Here is a 19,352-nt window from a genome sequence, read left to right as displayed (position 1 = left end):
TGGGGGGGTGTCAGTGTGGGAGGGAAGAGTGGGGAGTTTGGGGGGTGTCAGGGGGGGAGGGAAGAGTGGGGAGTTTGGGGGGTGTCAGTGGGCAGGGGGCAGACGGGGAGTTTGGGGATGTCAGAGGGAGGGGAAGAGCGGCGAGTTTGGGGGGGTACTCGATGGGGGGGCTTCATGTTCAGATCGGCACTTGGGGGCTGCGTGGGGGGTTGGAATTGGGGGAATGTCTGAAGTTGTTGCTTAGGGTGTGGGTAGAGTCGCCTGATATTCAAAGCTGGGGCGGGCGGGGGGAGGAGGGGTTGGGCTGCCCCCTGTCACTTCAGCATGGGGTTCTGTGTTTTCTCCCCCCCCTTCACTATCTCCTCCCCCGTCACCCTCGCTGAGGTTGAACGAGGCCGGGGGAAAAAGTCTCCTTGAGTCCCAGGGGCTCGGCAGGGCAGGACGGGCCCTGAAATCGGGCCGTTGTGAGGCCGTTTGCAGCGGTTTGTAACCCCCCTCCCCTGCTTCTTCCAGGAGCCCCCCCGAGAGCGTCGGGCCCCTCTGGGAAAAGAGAGAGAAGCCGAGGAGCCGCGGCAAAGCCAGGAGCTGCTGGTAGGTGCCCAGGGCCCAGGTTCGCCAGGGATCCCGGTGCCCCGAGTGACGGCGAATGCAGGGCCCGGCCTGCCAGCCTCAGCCAGGGACCCGTCCCCACCGGAGCCCAGGGTCCGACACGGGGGTGGCATGGTGCCCGTGGGGTGCGGGAGGCCGCTGGGCAGGAGCGGGTCAGTCTGTGTGAGCCCCGAGCCCCTGCCCACGGGCTGTCTGCGTGTCACAGTGACCGGGGAGCCTTTCCCGCACCTGGGGGAATGGGGAGGAAATGCGGGCTGCGGAGATGGAGGGTTTGGCCCAGAGCAATCGGACGAGGTTTTGGGGAGAACAGTCCCCCCCCATGAGCGATGTACAGCTCACCCCTGCCCTGATCCGTCCCCCTTGCTGGGGTAAATAACCTTCCCATCCCCCAGCGCAAGAGATCCCACGCTCTGGGAAATAACTCCCCCACCCGCCGGGAGGGGCATTTGTGGGTCTCCCCCGGTACCCACCCGCCCTCTCCCTGTGGCTGCAGAGCCGGACGGCAGCCGAGAGGCAGGAGATGGTCTGGGAGTGGCGGGAGCTGCGAGGGTTTCTGGCGGAGCAGGAGCAGCGGCTGCTGTCCCGGCTGGAAGAGCTCGAGAGAGCCGTTGTCCAGAGAAGGGATGCGGGCGTCTGCCGAGTGTCCCGGGAGATTTCCCTGCTCGGGGAGCGGGGAGGAGAGAAGGGGCAGCTGCTGAGCCCACCCCTGCAGGTCAGGCTGTCGTTGCAATGACCACACGCAGCGTTCCTGTAGGAGCGTCTGCCCCAGACCCCAAAGCACTTTACAAAGGGGGGACAGGGGCAATTATCCCTATGGGAGAAAGGGGGAAACTGAGGCACAGGGAGGGGCAGAGCGCTGCCCGAGGTCACATACTGAGTCTGTGGCAGCACCAGGGATGGGGCCTGGGTGCTGCAACCCAGAGACCTTCTCTCCTCTGCTGTAAATGACTGTAAATCCCCTCCCCGGGCAGAGGTCCCGAGCCAGGCCTAAAATCCCACTCACACCAGGTTAATGGGTTACTGGGGCCAGAGGACTTGCGGGGCTCTCGGCACTGGGAGGAATTTGACTCTCAAGGCAGAGAAACATTTTCTGCCTCTAAAGTGGCCGGGGAGAAACTTTCCACCTCCCAGCAGGGATTGCTGGGGCTGCTGAGAGCAACCGTCCCTGCTGGTGGGGACGGGGGGGAGACGGCAGCTGGTCTCTGAACCAGAACGTGAGGGTCTGAAATTCCCCTAAATACCAGAGGCTCCCATGGTGATTCCCTGCGGAGCAGGAGGCTTCCCCAGCCTGGGACACCCCCTCTGACAGCCTCTCCTTTCTCTCCTCTCCAGGGTGCTGGGAGCTCTGGGGGCAGGTAAGTCCTGGGCTCTGTCTCCCTTCCCGCATGGCGTGTTAGGTCTGCTAACCGCACTGAATACAGGGCGTCCCCCTGCCCCGGCAGCGTGACACGCGGGCTTAGAGTCTGTGATTCTGTGTCCCCTCGTGGCTGCCTCAGCAAGGGGAAGAGCCTGTTAGTCTCTGACGGCTGATACGTCCCACCAGGGCTGTCAGACATATGGGCCAGGGGCCAGACCCAGGCTGTCTGACGTATTAACGGGGACACATCACGTATTCAGAGTGTGCAGAATCTCAGCTTTCGATTTTTTTTTTTTAAAGTAAGTTTCTAGCCCTCCTGGTTACAAAGAAACCCTCCCAAATGGACGCGGAGACAATGTTGCCTTCCTGAGTCTGCAGAGAGCCTGAAACAGCGGCTCAGAGGGGTGTGAATGCCCTTGGCCTGTGTCAGCATAGACACTGACTTCCTTTATTCCCCATGGGGTGCTTGATCCTGGAGTCTCCCCTTTGTGCCTGGGTGTCCCACTGAAAGCTGTTGCTGTGAATGGAGGTGGGGTGCAGAGTCTTAAATTGATGCCCTGCCTCACTGACCGTACCGGAAAGTGGAAGACAGCCCTGTCTTCCAAATGAGTTGGACACCCCAGGGTTACTGGTTTAGCTGAAGGGCTCAGGGCTTTTGGTGATAAGGGCCCACGTTCATTCCCTGCTGAAGACCTGGGCTCTGTCTGTGTCCACAGTGACATGTGGGAACACACCCACTCTTCGGTCTGTGTCTCCTCCCTTTCCACGTAATCCCAGTGCTGGTGCCCCTTGTTACTGGAATTTCCCAATGTGGGAGGTGGCTGTGAACATAACAACGGCCACACTGGGTCAGACCAAATTGTCCATCTAGCCCAGTGTCCTGTCTTCTGGCAGTGACCAATGCCAGGTGCCCCAGAGGGAATGAACAGAACAGGGAATCATCAAGTGATCGCCCGTTCCCAGCTTCTGGCAAACAGAGGCTAGAGACGCCATCCTTGCCCATCCTGGCTAATAGCCACTGTTGGACCTATCCTCCATGTGCTTCTCTAGTTCTTTTTTGAACCCTGTTGTAGTCTTGACCTTCACAACATCCTCTGGCAAGGAGTTCCACAGGTTGTGTGAAGAAATATTTTCTTTTTTTTTAAACTTGCTGCTTATTCATTTCATTGGGTGACCCCTAGTTCTTGTGTTATGTGAAGGAGTAAAAGACACTTTTTTACTTACTTTCTGCACGCCAGTCATGCTTTTATAGACCTCTATGATATTCCCCCTTAGTCGTCTTTTCCAAGCTGAAAAGTCCCAATCTTATTAATCTCTCCTCATATGGAGGCTGTTCCAGACCCCTCATCATTTCTGTGGCCCTTTTCTGTATTTTTTCCAATTCTAATATATATTTTTTTGAGATGGGGCAACCACATCTGCACATATAGAACCCACAGAACCAGGGCGTCCCGGAGAAAGCTCCTAAACTTGTCTTTGTTCCTTGCCCCAGTGTTTCCCCGTGTCCCACTCTCTGGGCCCATGGCCGGCACAGGGCTGAAGGCAGGTGACTCACTAGAACAGTGCCCATCCCGGGCTGCAAAACACAGATCCAGGTTTGCTGGAGTTTGGGGGTTGCTGGGCTCAGGATCTGGGGATCCAGGCCCATTTCTCACCCCTCCCTCTTTCCCCGGCAGGGAGGATGGGGCGTTTCGGAAGCCGGAGCCGGGGTTTGGGGAGCTGGAGAGGAGGCTCAGCGATTTCTCTCTGACAAGTGCCGTCCTGCAGCAGGTCCTGCGGGGATTCAAAGGTGAGTGGGAGTCTGGGGGTGGCGTCTCCTCTGGTTAGAGCGACCCTGGCCCTGGGGAGGAGTCGGGGACTCTCAGGATGTCACTGACCCCGGGCTCCATCTCGCAGCCCCAGCTCCGCGAGTCACCCTTCCCCATGGAGTCACCCTGTGGGGCTGGCTCTGTCTGAAGCGACTGCATTGTGGGCCTCGGTCTGTGTCCCCGTCCCGTAGTTTAGAGCAGTTACATTAATAACCAATGGGGATTTCTCTATGAACGCGAGAGCCTGAATCCTCCTCTCTCCCGTCCTCTCCTTCCCCTAGAGACGCTGCGACGGGAGCTGGGGAGTGACACAGGTACGTGTCTGTCTCTGATGGGCCGGGGGGAGATTTCAGACCAATAACCATGTTCGCGACAGGGCTTCACGGCCTCCAGCCCCGATGTGCACCTGGGAAGGGTGGAACAAGGGGAAGGCGGGTGAGCCCCCTGACTGATTCCCTCCTGATGTGATGTCTGATGGGGATTCAGAGCGAATCCAGATCTCAGGGGAGGTGTTTCCCTTTGGGGAAAGGAACAACCGCCCGAATGGTTGAACTAGGATGGGAGAAGGACAAAATATCCAGACCCTGAGGAGTCTGAAAGCCTCCATGAGTGAGTGAAATTGGTCAGATGTGGGCAGCCCAGCTGTACCCTGTACGGACTGATGGGCTGGGCCCTGGGGCTGGTATACTGCATGCAGACCAGCTTTGAATATTCATTTTGAACAAAGAGGGAGCTGCTGTCGGACATATTCGAGTTTCTCACATTTTTCATGTTGGTGACCGCTGATTAGAAGTCGCCTTACGTTTAGTAGGAAATAAGAATAAAACCCATATCAAGGCTGACCCTATACAACTTCCATGTGTGCGTGTCAAGAGGCTGACAGAGAATAGTTGTCCTTGAGGGCTAAAAGTGCAAGGGGGGGGGGGAGATTTTCTTTGCTGAAGATCATGGTAAATCTTTTAATATCTCACAGCCCGTCTGATTGCCTGTCATGAACCCCTTGGGGTCGCAACCCACCAGCTGAGAAACGCTGCATTGGATCATTAATTATTTTGTAACCCATCTTGGGGTTACCCTCTGTGTCCCAGTCCCAACATGGAGTCCTTCCCCACCCCCCTTTCCTAAAGGGTTATGATTTGTTCTCTTTGGGCTAAGAGTGTCTACTCTTGGGTCAGATTCACTTTTTCGCAGAAGCTCTTCCATAGTTTCTTTCCGTGTCTCACCAGCCTGGGGAAATCCCTCCTTTCTTCTGTCAGGTGGGTCATCTGCAGTCTCACGGACAACCATTCCTTCAGTCGGATCATAGAATCATAGAATCATAGAATATCAGGGTTGGAAGGGACCCCAGAAGGTCATCTAGTCCAACCCCCTGCTCAAAGCAGGACCAATTCCCAGTTAAATCATCCCAGCCAGGGCTTTGTCAAGCCTGACCTTAAAAACCTCTAAGGAAGGAGATTCTACCACCTCCCTAGGTAACGCATTCCAGTGTTTCACCACCCTCTTAGTGAAAAAGTTTTTCCTAATATCCAATCTAAACCTCCCCCACTGCAACTTGAGACCATTACTCCTCGTTCTGTCATCTGCTACCATTGAGAACAGTCTAGAGCCATCCTCTTTGGAACCCCCTTTCAGGTAGTTGAAAGCAGCTATCAAATCCCCCCTCATTCTTCTCTTCTGCAGGCTAAACAATCCCAGCTCCCTCAGCCTCTCCTCATAACTCATGTGTTCCAGTCCCCTAATCATTTTTGTTGCCCTTCGCTGGACTCTCTCCAATTTATCCACATCCTTCTTGAAGTGTGGGGCCCAAAACTGGACACAGTACTCCAGATGAGGCCTCACCATCTGCATCCTCTCTTAATTTCCACAAATATATGAGAACGGACATACTGGGTCAGACCAAAGGTCCATCTAGCCCAGTATCCTGTCTTCTGACAGTGGCCAAGGCCAGGTGCCCCAGAGGGAATGAACAGAACAGGGAATCATCAAGTGATCGCCTGTTCCCAGCTTCTGGCAAACAGAGGCTAGGGACACCACCCCTGCCCATCCTGGCTAATAGCCATTGATGGACCTAACCTCCATGAATTTATCTAGTTCTTTTTTGAACCCTGTTACGGTCTTGGCCTTCACAACATCCTCTGGCAAGGAGTTCCCCAGGTTGACTGTGCATTGTGTGAAGAAATGACACTTTCTTTCTGACTTTCTGCACGCCAGTCATGCTTTCATAGACCTCTATGATATCCCCTCTTAGTTGTCTGTTTTCCAAGCTGAAAAGTCCCAGTCTTATTAATCTCTCCTCATATGGAAGCTGTTCCATACCCCACATCATTTTTGTGGCCCTTTTCTGTACTTTTTCCAATTCCAATATATCTTTTTTGAGATGGGGCGACCACATCTGCACACAGTCAGAATCCACAGAACCAGGGCGTCGCAGAGAAAGCTCCTAAACTTGTCTCTGTTCCGTGCCCCAGCATTTCCGCATTTTATTTCTGAAAATCTAAGTACACTATATCTACTGGATCCCCCTTGTCCACATACTCGTTGACCCCCTCAAGGAATTCTAGTAGATTGGTGAGGCATGATTTCCGTTGACAAAAACCATGTTGACTTTTTCCCAAGAAATTATGTTCATCTCTGTGTCTGACAATTCTATGCTTTACTATAATTTCAACCAGTTTGCCCGGTATTGAAGTCAGGTTTACTGGGACCTTTAATTGCTGGGATCACCTCTGGAGCCCTTTTTAAAAATTGGCGTTCTCCGTTTGGTACAGAAGCTGATTTAAATGGTAGGTTACAGACTCGTTAGTAGTTCTTCAGTTTCATATCGGAGTTCCTTCCGAACTCTTGGGTGAATCCCATCTGGTCCTGGTGAGTTATTACTGTTTAATGTATCAGTTTGTTCCAAATCATCCTCTACTGACACCTCAGTCTGGGACAGTTCCTCACGTTTGTCACCTAAAAAGAATGGCTCAGGTTTGGGACTCTCCCTCACGTCCTCAGCCGTGAAGAACGATGCAAAGAATTCATTTAGTTTCTCCTCAATGGCCTTATCGTCCTTGAGGGCTCCTTCAGCATCCTTCAGTGGCCCCATCGGTGGTTTGGCCGGCTTCCTGCTTCTGATGTATTTAAACAAAAAAAATTGCTCTTTCTCTTTGAGTCTTTGGCTGACTGTTCTTCAAAATTATTTTTTGGCCTTCCTAATTATATTTGTACACTTCATTTGCCAGAGTTTATGCTCCTTTCTATTTTCCTCACTAGGGTTTAACTTCCACTTTGTAAAGGATGCCTTTTTGCCTCTCGCTGCTTCTTTTATTTTGTTGTTTAGCCACAATGGCTCTTTTCTTCGGTTCTCTTACTATGGTTTTTAATTTGGGGTATACATTTAAACGGAGTTTGCAGGGATCTCACTTTTGGCGCTGTACCTTTCAATTTCTGCTCAACTCACGTCCTCATTTCTGTGTCGTCCCCCTTTCTGAAATTAAATGCCACAGTGTTTGGCTGCTGTGGTGTTTTCCCTGCCACGGGGACGTTAAATTTAGTGATATTATGGCCACTATTACCGAGCGGTCCAGCTCTATGCACCTCTTGGACCTGATCCTGTGCCCCACTTCGGACTAAATCAGGAATTGCCTCCCCTCTGGTGGGTCTCAGGACCAGCTGCTCCAAGAAGCCGTCATTTAAGGTGTCAAGAAACTTTCTCTCTGCATCCCGTCCTGAGGTGACCTGTACCCCGTCAATATTGGGATGGTTGAACCCCCCCTCTTATTATGGAGTTTTTTTCATGTAATGGTCTTTCTAATCTCTCTGAGCATTTCACAGTCACTATCCCCATCCTGGCCGGGTGGTTGGGAATAGATCCCTCCTGCTACGTTCTTCTTATTAGCGCATGGAATTACTCCTGTCCATGGAGAGTCTATGGCACAGTTTGGTTCAGCTCAGATTTTTACTTCATTGGATTCGGCGCTTTCTGTCCCATACAGTGCCACTCCCGCACCAGCATGACCTGTTCTGTCCTTCCGATATATTTTGTGCCCTGGTGTTACTGTTCCCATTGATTAGCCTCATTCCACCGAGTTTCTGTGATGCCAATTATATCAATAGCCTCATTTAATACGAGGCGCTCTAGTTCACCCGTCTTTTTATTTAGACTTCCAGCACTGGTATATAAGCACTTTAAAAACGTGTCACTTTTTAGCTGTCTGCCATTATATGAGGCAATTGAAAGGGACTCTTTTTTTCATTTGACTCTCTCTCATCAGATCTTACCTGTATTTTATTACCTTCCATCCTCTCCTCCTTACTAGGACATAGAGAATCTCTATTAATAGAACTTCCCCTAAGGGATGTCTCTGTCCAAACCACGTGCACCTGTCGGCTTCCCCCCCAGCCCTTAGTTTCAAAACTCCTCTGTGACCTTTTTAATTTTAATATCAGGAACAGCATCCTAAAAAACTGGAACCTGGATTGGGGTCCCCTCCGTTACCCCTCTCTCTATCCCCGAGAGGTCAGCTGTGTGACTGCTCCACTCTGGAAGGGCAGTTGGAAAGTTCCCTCTCAAAGCCTGGGTGCCCAGATGCTGAATCAGCCATCCTGTCCTGGGCATCCTCTCCCAAGTGACCTGTGAGGAGACATTCCTGTACTGCCACTATTCCTTCCCCAGTTTCTTCCTCTGGGCCCTCCTCTCTAGAGTGAGATCTGTCCCTTGTTCAGCTGCAAAACTCTGCCAGCTAACAACTGGGACAGTTCTCTCACTGACATCAGGCAATAATTTCTCCCTCCCTCCCTGAGCAGACGCTGCAGAGCAGGAGCTGGTCTCAACCGCCTTCACCCCTGGAAGCACGCGGCTTCCCCCTGCTGCACAGTAATCAAGGAGGCTGTCTCCCATTCCGTCAGTAATTCCTGGGACTTTACCCTTTCCCTCTGGGGTCCCAGCATAATACTCCTTGTTGCAGGTAAACCCCTTAACAGCCTGAGCTACAAGGAAAAAATCACGTCCAATTAACATGTCAACGGGATTATCGTCCACCACCCCCACTGTTAATAAACTTTCTAAACCACCAGTTTCTATGCACATTTTTGCCAAAGGCACAAGAATCCTGTCACCTCCTGCTCATAAAAGCTCCGCCATCTGTCCTGGCTGTATGTCACCCTGAATTATCCTCCGCTTGATCACAGAGATTTCTGCACCTCTGTCTTCCCACCTGAGGTATTCCCTGCCACTAATCCTGACAAAATGTGCTTCGTGTCTGGCTCTGCAGAGGCTACTCCCTCAAAAACAAGGTGATAAGTCTCAATCGCTTGAGAGGTTTCTGTGTTGAGGGCCGCAGAACTAACATGAGCAATTTGTTGCCTGCTTCTTCCCAGCAGAGGGCATTTATTCCTCAGGTGATCAGTGGAATTACAGGTTTCAAAGGGGTAGCCGTGTTAGTCTGTATCAGCAAAAAGAACGAGGAGTCCTTGTGGCACCTTAGAGACGAACAAATTTATTTGGGCATAAGCTTTATCTAACAATGTGATACCCAGCAATGCCCCTCTGCCACGTACATTGGCCAAACCGGACAGTCTCTATGCAAAAGAATAAATGGACAAAAATCAGACATCAAGAATTGTAACATTCAAAAACCAGTCAGAGAGAACTTCAATCTCCCTGGACACTCAATAATAGACTTAAAAGTGGCCATTCTTCAACAAACAAACTTCAAAACCAGACTTCAACTAGAAACTGCAGAACTGGAATTAATTTGCAAACTGGACACCATCAAATTAGGTCTGAATAAAGACTGGGAGTGGATGGGTTACTACAAAAAGTAATTTTTCCTCTGCTGATACTCACACCTTCTCGTCAACTGTTGGGAATGGGCCACATCCACCTTAGAATCATAGAATTCTAGAATCATAGAAGATCAGGGTTGGAAGGGACCTCAGGAGGTCATCTAGTCCAACCCCCTGCTCAAAGCAGGACCGATCCCCAACTAAATCATCCCAGCCAGGGCTTTGTCAAGCCGGGCCTTAAAAACTTCTAAGGAAGGAGATTCCACCACTTCCCTAGGTAACGCATTCCAGTGCTTCACCACCCTCCTAGTGAAAAAGTTTTTCCTAATATCCAACCTAAATCTCCCCCACTCTCCTTGTTCTGTCATCTGCTACCACTGAGAACAATCTAGAGCCATCCTCTTTGGAACCCCCTTTCAGGTAGTTGAAAGCAGCTATCAAATCCCCCCTCATTCTTCTCTTCTGCAGGCTAAACAATCCCAGTTCCCTCAGCCTCTCCTCGTAAGTCATGTGTTCCTTGATTGAACCTTGATTGCATTGGCCTTTTTAGCACTACAAAAGGAATTTTCTCTCTCTTGATATTCACCCCTTCTTGTCAACCGTTGAGACTAGGCCACGTCCACATTAATTGAAATGGCCTCGTTAGCACTGACCCCCGCCCCCACTTGGTAAGGCAATTCCCATCTTTTCATGTGGTGTAATATATATTCGGCCTACTGTATTTTCCACTCCATGCATCTGATGAAGTGGGTTTTAGCCCCCGAAAGCTTCTGCCCAAATAAATGTGTTAGTCTTTAAGGTGCCACAAGGACTCCTTGTTGTTTTTAGTGGAATTACAGAGATCGCACCTTTTGGGCTCTTCTGGGTTCCCGGAGGATTTGGGATGGGGATTAGAGGAATGGTTTTGGGGAGGTGCATGCCCAGCGTCCCAGCCACCCTCTTTCTTCTCCAGGAGGGAAACAGTAACCCTGCTTCCCACCAGGTTTAAACCCCTCTTTCTCTGGTTTATTCACAATAGATGCCTAGGTCTGCTGAAAGACACCAGCCGCTAGAGAAGCCATCTCTTCCACAGTCGTTACATGTTTATCCCATGAACACTGCTTTACACCATCTTTACGTATATTTAAGGACTGTTCTTGAGCAAACATTTGTTCAAAACTTTCCACCCCTTTGCCGCTCACCCACTTGCCCAGTCAATCTTTCATTCTGTATAAATATTCACTCAAACCAGCACCCCTCTTAAAATTTCTAAATTTCACTCTTTATGTATCGGGGTAATTTGAAACCATTACAAACCAGTTTGTTTGTTTGGTTTTTTAAAATTTAAATGTCCAGGAGTCTAAAGCATCTTCAATTTGTATTCCATTGAATACATTTTCAGCTTTACCAGTTAGTTTTGCAATCAGGGTCGGAACTTTCTTGGCATCTGGGATTTCATGCACTGCACATAGCCTTTCAAACGTGGAAAGAGATTCAGTAGTGTCACCTGCCTTGTTGGATGCAGGACATGGGTGGTCCCAATTGTGGATTTTTGCAGAGATGAGACTCGGAGGTGTGTGTAGGGGGGTGATGGTTCTCCTTTTCTAGCAGTTCCAGTTGGTGTTTCCGCTCTCTTTCCTCGGATTCCTTGCGCCATGGCCTCTATCTGTTTCAGGTCTAAGGTTCGCTGATGTGCTTCTTTTTAACCAGTTCTTCCATTCTCAGCTGATGCTCATAGTCTCTCTTTTTCTGCCGCCTGCAGTCTGTACAACTCCAACTTTTCAATTGCTTCACTGCTTTCACTCATCTTTAAGCTTCCCTTTCCCGAAATAAGCAAATAGAAAACAACAAACCGGTAACCTGCTGTCAGCCAGCACACTTAAAATCTTTACCCCAACGTCTGAAGTGCAAATCTCCCTCCGAACAACAAGCGGTGCATTTCATCCTGCTTGCTGCACCACTGTGATGGGATCCCCAGTGTACACCCTGGAACTGGGGTACCACAGTGACCCATTAACTCTCCAGCCTAGGTTGACTCTCACAATGCTTTGCTAGTGGCAAGCAGCAAACCCCTCCAGGTGCTGTTACCACTCAGCACAACAGCAAGTGGAGCCCCCCACCCAGCTAGATTGCGTGAATGCTCCCAAAGCCTCTCATGAATTGCAAAAAGAAAGGCACCAGCCAATTGCCCCCAGTGCCCCAGCCTTGCACCCCAGAGCTGTACCGTCTTGCCCTGGTCAGAAGCCTGACCAGTGTAAGGTTGTTACCCAATCTCCCCTTCCTTAATGTGGAGAGGGCATGCAGCAGCCTTTGTAAACCGAGTTGAGATTTCCCAAGCACTTTAAGCAAAATACACGGTTTTAGGGAAAGTATAAAACAGATTTATTAACTACAGAAAGATAGGTTATAAGTGGGAGGCATAAAAGGTCAGAGATAGTTATCAAAGAAAATAAAAGATAAGTGCACAATCTAAATCGTAAACCTTATTACACTAGGCAGTATTTCAATCAAGCAATTTTCTCACCCCACTGGATGTTACAGTTCTTAATACACAGACTTCTCCCTTAAGCCTGGGACCAGTCCCCTCAGATGAAGTTTTTGTGTTCTCAACGTTCTTGTTGCTTCTGGCATAGGTGGAGGAGGAGAAAGGTCAAGGCATGATGCCACTGTCCTGTATTTTCTACCCTCAGTCCATGTGCCTGGAAAATACTAGCCCAGACATGTCCGGATGGGCTTTGCTGAGTCAAAGGGTTGGGCAATCCCCCCCGGTGTGGTCTTGAGCAACTGAGTCATAGAGCGGTGCAGTCCCCATTGAGTGGTGCTCGTTGACTCCTAAATCCCTTGATGACAGCTCTCCTGCTGATTAATGGTCACTGAGCACCCGCCTGGGCGGAGATCACTACCCTTTGTAGCAGAGATGCTGAAACTTATGACATTTTTCTGTAACAAAATCTCATAACTTCCTACACACTAACAATATATCTATTTGGACAGGACAGCGTGTTTCAGCAGATCATGAACTTTCATATGATAACTTACATGGCCTGCTTTGTATGAAATATCACAGCCATATATGAATTGTGAATCTGGGGTTTACAGGGTGCGACTTTGAGGTATAGTGTGTGTCAGTGGGTTTAATCCTAGTAGGAGGGGATGGGTCTGCACTGCACTGAGCATTTTCCCATCATGAGAGTCGATGTCTATACAGAGGAAAAGCCAGTGAGAATGTGAAATGACCTAAAGTCTGGTCTGAATTCCCCCCAATAACCCTTCTGTCCCTGACAGGCTGCAGAACATCCCCGGGTGACTCCAGATTCTCCCAGCCTGCCTGGAGAAGGGAAATGGGCATGGCAGAGCTGGCTCAGGTAGGGATGCTGAGGAAATGCTGGAGGGTTCCTGCAGGAGCCAGAGGACAGTGAATACACAGGAAGGGGGAGCGACTAGGGAGTTTGATCTAAGGGTGGGAGGGTGCAGGAAGGGCTCAGGGTGGAGAAAGGGAGGGGGGCAAGGTGCGATGTACCTGCTGGGACTCGATAAATCTGGGGTCTCGGTTCTAGGAATAGAGCCATGGGCGTTGGGTGTGGAAATTCCCCTCTTTGTGGAACAGGAAACAAACTCGCTTGGGCTGGGAAAACTTCCCAGACTCCCAGTGTTGGAGCGTGAACCCACTAACCAGCGGTTGCTATGCTATGAAGGAGGCTCCCACCACTGAGGCTTAGGGAAGATGCCCCATCCCCTGACCTCCAGCTGCTGACAGTGGGGAGGGTGTTGGGATTCCTACAAGGAGGGTCTTTATCTCCAGTTCAGCCTCTGGGAAGTTGTTGAGTGGGATGAAAGGGAAGACCCTTCCCCCTCTATCTGCTGGGAAGGACGAGGGGATTTCTCTATCTCCCGTCTCCACAATGCCTCCTGGATGCAGCAGGTGGTGGCTGGGACTCCTCTGACTCTGTATCCGTTTGATTGGCCCTGCTACCCCACGAATAGTGGGGCCGTGAGTGGGGCAGCAGGTCCTGAGTGTGGGGCTCTGGCTCTTTCAGGGGCCGGTGACCTTCGAGGAGGTGGCTGTGTATTTCACCAGGGAAGAGTGGGCCCTGCTGGACCCCGCTCAGAGAGCCCTCTACAGAGCCGTCATGCAGGAGAACTACGAGAACGTGACCTCGCTGGGTAAGGATTCCCGTCCCCGTGGTTCTGAGAAGGGGAAATGCAGAGTTAAGGTTCACGTCTCCCCCCACAATGCCACTTCTCCTCTGTCCTGATTCAGCATCACCCCGACATGCAGATGACACACCACTAGGGCTCTGCCCTCTTCACTACACAACACTCGGGGAACAGAGCACAGGGGCAGTATACCACAAAGTCTGCAATCTTCTCTTGGCTAAGGTAAAACTTGGGTTTCGGTCCAGCCTAACGAAGAGAAGCTTCCAACGCCTGGCCAGCCCTCAGATGGAGCCTACGCCACACGAACCATCACAGACTTGCAAAATATCACCATGCTTTTGCCCTCTCCTAGAGGATTCCTTCTGAGTTGTTGCCCTCACTTGCCCCTCTCTAAGCCCAGGAGACATCTAGCGTGTGTGCCACCAGAGTGCCGACAATGCTCATGGCAAGAACACACCCTTGTGCACGTTTATCATCCACTAATCCCTCCACCCTCTCTTATGGACCGCAGCCTTGTCGCGGTGGGGAGTCTTGCGTAGGCTTAAAGACCCTCAGAGCTACATCGTTCTGAGCTTTCATACCCCTGGTAGGATCCCCCTTGGCAAGCAGGTCTGAGACGAGGCTCCTGACTAACTGTGGTCCAAACTTCGCAAGACCCCAATGGTGGGTCGGGCCCATATAGAAGATCTTCTTGTACTCTGTGGCTGTGAAGGTGGATGAGGGCTGCAGCAGGAGGGAGGCCGCTGGTTGTCTGGGATCTCCTTGCCACTGCATCAGGGTTTTCCTCCTGTCAAGTCTCGTGTGGTTTTTGTGGGATTAGCATCTGCATGAGCCGTGATCTCTGGCAGTCTTTAGTCACAAATCTGCTTGCCGGCGACAATGGCCGTCTTGTGCTTGGATGAGACAGAAGTGTCTTTCGGCACCGGTGGCTCTGACAGAGCAGGCCTCTTTTAGGATCTCTTCTGCTCGCCCCAAACGGGGAGGGGGGCTAGAAAAGGTGCCCCAAACATAGGCTGTCTCACACACTTCCAACTGGAAGGCCGCATCCAGTGGGATCACTCAGCTCCGAGGCCAAAACAAGAGATAGAAGACAATGAATTTTGTCACCTGGAACGTCCGCACCCTTATGGACTCTCAAGCACAGTGAATGCCCAGAAAGAAGAACTCCCAGACTTGCCAGAGAAGGGGCAAGACTCACAGTTGACATGGAGGCTCTTAGTGAGACCCGCCGGGCTGATGAGGGCCAATTAAAAGGGGATGGAGGTGGCTACACCTTCTTTTGGAAAGGAAAGCCACCTGAAGGGAGTCACGGGATTGGCTTTGCCATCAAAAATAAGATCGCCGGTCAGCTTTTGGAGAAACCTGGGGGGATCAATGAGCATCTCATGACTCTTCGGCTCAAGCTCAGCGACCACCAATATGCCACCGTCATCCGCGCTTACGCCCGGACACTCGATGATAAGGAGGACAACAAGGAGGAGTTTTATAGCGCTCGCGATGCGGTCCTCACAGCCACACCTAAGGTAGGCAAACTCATCCTCCTGGGAGATTTCAATGCCAGAGTCGGGTGGGACTGCCAGCTCTGGACAGGCACGATAGGCAAAGAAGTGGTGGGAAATGTGAACCCCAGTGGTATTCTCCTCCTCAGCAGATGTGTGGCGCGTGACCTGCTCATCACAAATACCACCTTCAGGCAGAGTAACAAATTTAAGACCATCAGGAAACATCCTCAGTCCAAAAACTGGCACCCCCTTGACTATGTTATAGTCAGAGCCCGAGAATACGCCGACGTCCGTGTAATATGAGACACGAGAGGTACGGATCACTGTTGGACAGACCATCGATTAGTGAGGTCAGTCATGTACCCGCAGCTTGCTCCGTGACACCGCGAACACCCAAAGACTAAGCGAAAGTGGCAGAACGTCAGAGCACTTAACGACCAAGCCAGCTGCGAGATGTTCCAGTAACGCCTGTCAGGAATTCTCTAACTTGCTTGATAACACCATTGACATGGAAGAGCACTGGGATCAACTTAAAAATACCCTCCACAATGCATGTGCTGAAACCATAGGGTATGCCACTCATCGGCACCGAGACTGGTTTGACGAAAACAATGAGGAAATCCTAGCATTCATTCAACAGAAAAAAAATGCATTCTGTAACTGGCAAAATGACTTCTCTAACCAGTGAAAATATGAGGTTTATCACCCGCTCAAAGCGGGGTCCTGGGGAAGCCAGAGGGTCCTGCCCCCAAACTCCGCAGTCAGACGGGACTCTCAGCCAACCAGTAACACAGAAGGTTTATTAGACGACAGGAACACGGTCTAAAACAGAGTTTGTAGGCACAGAGAACAGGACCCCTCAGCCGGGTCCATTTTGGGGGGCAGTGAGCCAGACAACCACGTCTGCACTTCACTCCATGTCCCCAGCCAGCCCCAAACTGAAACTCCCTCTAGCCCCTCCTCCTCTGGGCTTTGTTCCTTTCCGGGGCCAGGAGGTCACCTGATTCCTTTGTTCTCCAACCCTTTAGCTCTCACTTTGCAGGGAGGAAGGGCCCAGGCCATCAGTGGCCAGGAAACAGGGTGTCGGCCATTCTCTGTGTCCAGACCCCTGCACACACCTGCCCTCTAGGGCTCTGCAACGATCATACACCCTTATCCCCCCACTTAGATACTTAAGAACTGCCTAGGGGAAATTGAGGCACCTCCACACTATTCAGAGGAAACATTAAGAACAGTCCCACTTTGTGTCACAGCCCAGAATGATGTTCGTTTCTTTTGCAACAGTGTTACACTGTTGACTCATATTTAGCTTGTGATCCACTATGACCCCCAGATCCCTTTCCACAGTACTCCTTCCTAGGCAGTCATTGCCCATTTTGTATGTGTGCAACTGATTGTTCCTTCCGAAGTGGAGTACTTTGCAATTGTCCTTATTGAACTTCATCCTGTTTACTTCAGACCATATCTCCAGTTTGTCCAGATCATTTTGAATTTTAATCCTATCCCCCAAAGCACTTGCAACCCCTCCCAGCTTGGTATCGTCCACAAACTTTAAAAGTGTACTCTCTATGGGATTATCTAAATCATTGATGAAGATACTGAACAGAACCGGACCCAGAACCGATCCCTGCGGGACCCCACTTGTTATGCCCTTCCAGCATGACTGTGAACCACTGATAACTGTTCTCTGGGATCGGTTTTCCAACCAGTTTTGCACCCACCTTTTAGTAGCTCCGTCAAGGTTGCATTTCCCTAGTTTGTTCATGAGAAGGTCAGGAGAAGGGCAACCCTCAGTTTGGCCACTTTTGCTAGTGGCTCAAACCTGCCATTCACTCAGCTAACCTCATCACTGGCTAGCATGGGGAAAAGGAAGGAGAACAATCCCCGCAGTCTCTGCTGGTCCACCTAGTAGGTCAGGGGACAGGCCAGGGACCTTCCCCTCTGGTGGGACCCACAGTCCAGGTCAACTCCTCCTGTATCCAATAGGGAGTTGTGGGAATGGGGGGAACCCAGGCCTGCCCTCTACTCCAGGTTGCAGCCCAGCACTCTGTGGATCACAGCTGTTCACAGTGTTTTGTGTAACACCTGTGTGACAGCTACAACTCCCTGGGCTACTTCCCCATGGCCTCCTCCCAACACCTTCTGTATCGTCACCACAGGACCTTCCTCCTGATGCCAGATAGCGTCTGTACTCCTCAGTCTTCCAGCAGCACGCCCTCTCACTCTCAGCTCCTTGCACGCCCCTCACTGACAGAAGTGAGCTCCTTTTTAAACCAGGTGCCCTGATTAGCCTGCCTTAATTGATTCTAGCAGCTTCTTAATTGGCTTCAGGTGTCCTAATTAGTCTGTCTGCCCTAATTTGTTCCAGCAAGTTCCTGATTATTCTGGAACTGCCCCATTACCTTACCCAGGGGAAAGGGACCTGCTTAACCTGGGGCTAATATATCTGCCTTCTATCACTCTCCTGTAGCCATCTGGCCCAACCCTGTCACATACCTTCTCCCCGCCCCCCAACTCAACACCATGGAGTTTGGCAACTTGGGACATCAGGCAGTGTACCTGTGACAAGCCATCTGCATTGCCATGGTGGCTTCCAGCCCGGTGTTGTATGGTGAATTGGAAAGGTGGTAGGGACAGGAACCATCTGGTCACCCTTGCATTCTTCTCTTTATTTCGCTGCATCCACTGGAGAGGTGCATGGTCGGTCACAGGGGTAAACCGTCGTCCCAGCAGGTAAAAACGTAGTGTTTCCTTGGCCCATTTCGCAGCAAGGCACTCTCTCTCAACAACGGCATACTTCTACTCTCTCAGGAGGAGTTTCCTGCTGAGGTAGAGGATTGCGTGTTCGTTGTCTCCGACCATCTGCGATAGGACCGCTCCCAATCCTACTTCAGATGCATCTGTCTGTAAAATGAATTCTTTGTTGAAGTCTGGGGCTATAAGCATGGGGTTACTACAGAGGGCTGTCTGTAGATCCATGACTGCTTTCTCTGCGGCATCTGTCCACTTCACCATGTCTGGACCCCGGGCTTTTATCAGGTCTGTCAGGGGACTCATTCTGGTAGCAAAATGGGGAATAAATCGTCGGTAGTACCCCACCACACCCAGGAATGCCCGGACTTGCTTTTTCCTATTTGGCCGGGGCCAATTTTGGATAGCCTCCAGTTTGTTTAGTTGGGGCTTGACCATGCCCCTTCCTACAATGTAGCGAAGGTATTTAGCCTCAGCTAGCCCTATAGCACACTTGGCTGGGTTGGCTGTGAGCCCAGCCCGCTTACCGTGTCCAGAACCGCTTCCACCTTTCCTAAGTGGGTTTCCCAGTCGGGGGTGTGAATAATCACATCATCCAGGTATGCCGCTGCATAACTGGTATGGGGCCATAGGAGCTTGTCCATAAGACGCTGGAAGGTGGCAGGTGCCCCATGCAGTCCAAAAGGAAGAACGGGATATTGAAACAGACTCTCTGGTGTAGAGAATGCCGTCTTTTCTTTCACCTCTTTGGCAAGGGGAATCTGCCAGGATCCCTTTGTTAAATCAAGGGTGGTCAAAAATCAGGCATTACCCAGGTGGTCAACTAACTCATCGATATGGGGTATGGGGTATTCATCGAATTTGGATCTCTCATTCAGCTAGCGAAAGTCATTACAAAACCTAGTGGTGCCATCGGGTTTGGGCACCAACACAATCGGGCTTGACCACTGACTGTGGGACTCCTCAATGACTCCCAGCTCCAACATCCTTTTTACCTCTGCCTTGATCTCCTCCCTTTTTGCTGCTGGGACCCAGTAGGGCCTTTGCCCCAGGGTCTGTGACAATGTGGTGATATGCTTCGGTGGTCCGGCCTGGTTTGGTTGAAAACACGTCCTGGTACCGGTTGATCATCTCAGTTGCCTCCTTCTTCTGGTTCGGTGTCAGATCAGGGGACATCCTGATCTGCTCCTGCAGGTTATTTCCCTGGATCGGGGCCTCTTGGGCCACCACACATGCCTGTCACTGGTGCCAAGGTTTTAAGAGGTTAATGTGATAAATCTGTTCTTGTTTCCGGCATCCTGGTTGCCGCACCTTATAGGTTACTTCCCCCACGGGTTCAAACACCTCATAGGGCCCCTGCCATTGGGCCAGAAGCTTGCTTTCTGCCGTGGGTACCAACACCATCACCTGATCCCCTGG

At 51.0% G+C, this 19,352-nt stretch overlaps 2 protein-coding genes across 3 annotated transcripts in view; both read left to right on the top strand.

Annotated features, from left to right (window-relative positions):
- LOC140904253 (uncharacterized) overlaps window positions 1-19,352 on the top strand; it is a 107,429-nt gene that overhangs the window by 9,025 nt on the left and 79,052 nt on the right. The gene's annotated exons all lie outside the window — the stretch shown is intronic.
- LOC140904206 (uncharacterized) overlaps window positions 2,012-19,352 on the top strand; it is a 28,703-nt gene continuing 11,362 nt past the window's right edge. Inside the window, exons 1-4 of the mRNA XM_073326600.1 lie at window positions 2,012-3,755; window positions 4,056-4,088; window positions 12,808-12,887; window positions 13,560-13,686. Of these exons, the coding sequence (XP_073182701.1) occupies window positions 3,290-3,755; window positions 4,056-4,088; window positions 12,808-12,887; window positions 13,560-13,686 (706 nt within the window). The 5' untranslated portion in view covers window positions 2,012-3,289. The remainder of the gene's footprint in view (window positions 3,756-4,055; window positions 4,089-12,807; window positions 12,888-13,559; window positions 13,687-19,352) is intronic.

Source organism: Lepidochelys kempii, chromosome 28 (assembly GCF_965140265.1).
Source record: "Lepidochelys kempii isolate rLepKem1 chromosome 28, rLepKem1.hap2, whole genome shotgun sequence".
Classification (NCBI taxonomy): Eukaryota; Metazoa; Chordata; order Testudines; family Cheloniidae; genus Lepidochelys; species Lepidochelys kempii.
The sequence above is the reverse complement of the archived record's forward strand: the minus strand, read 5'-3'. Positions and strand labels throughout refer to the sequence as shown.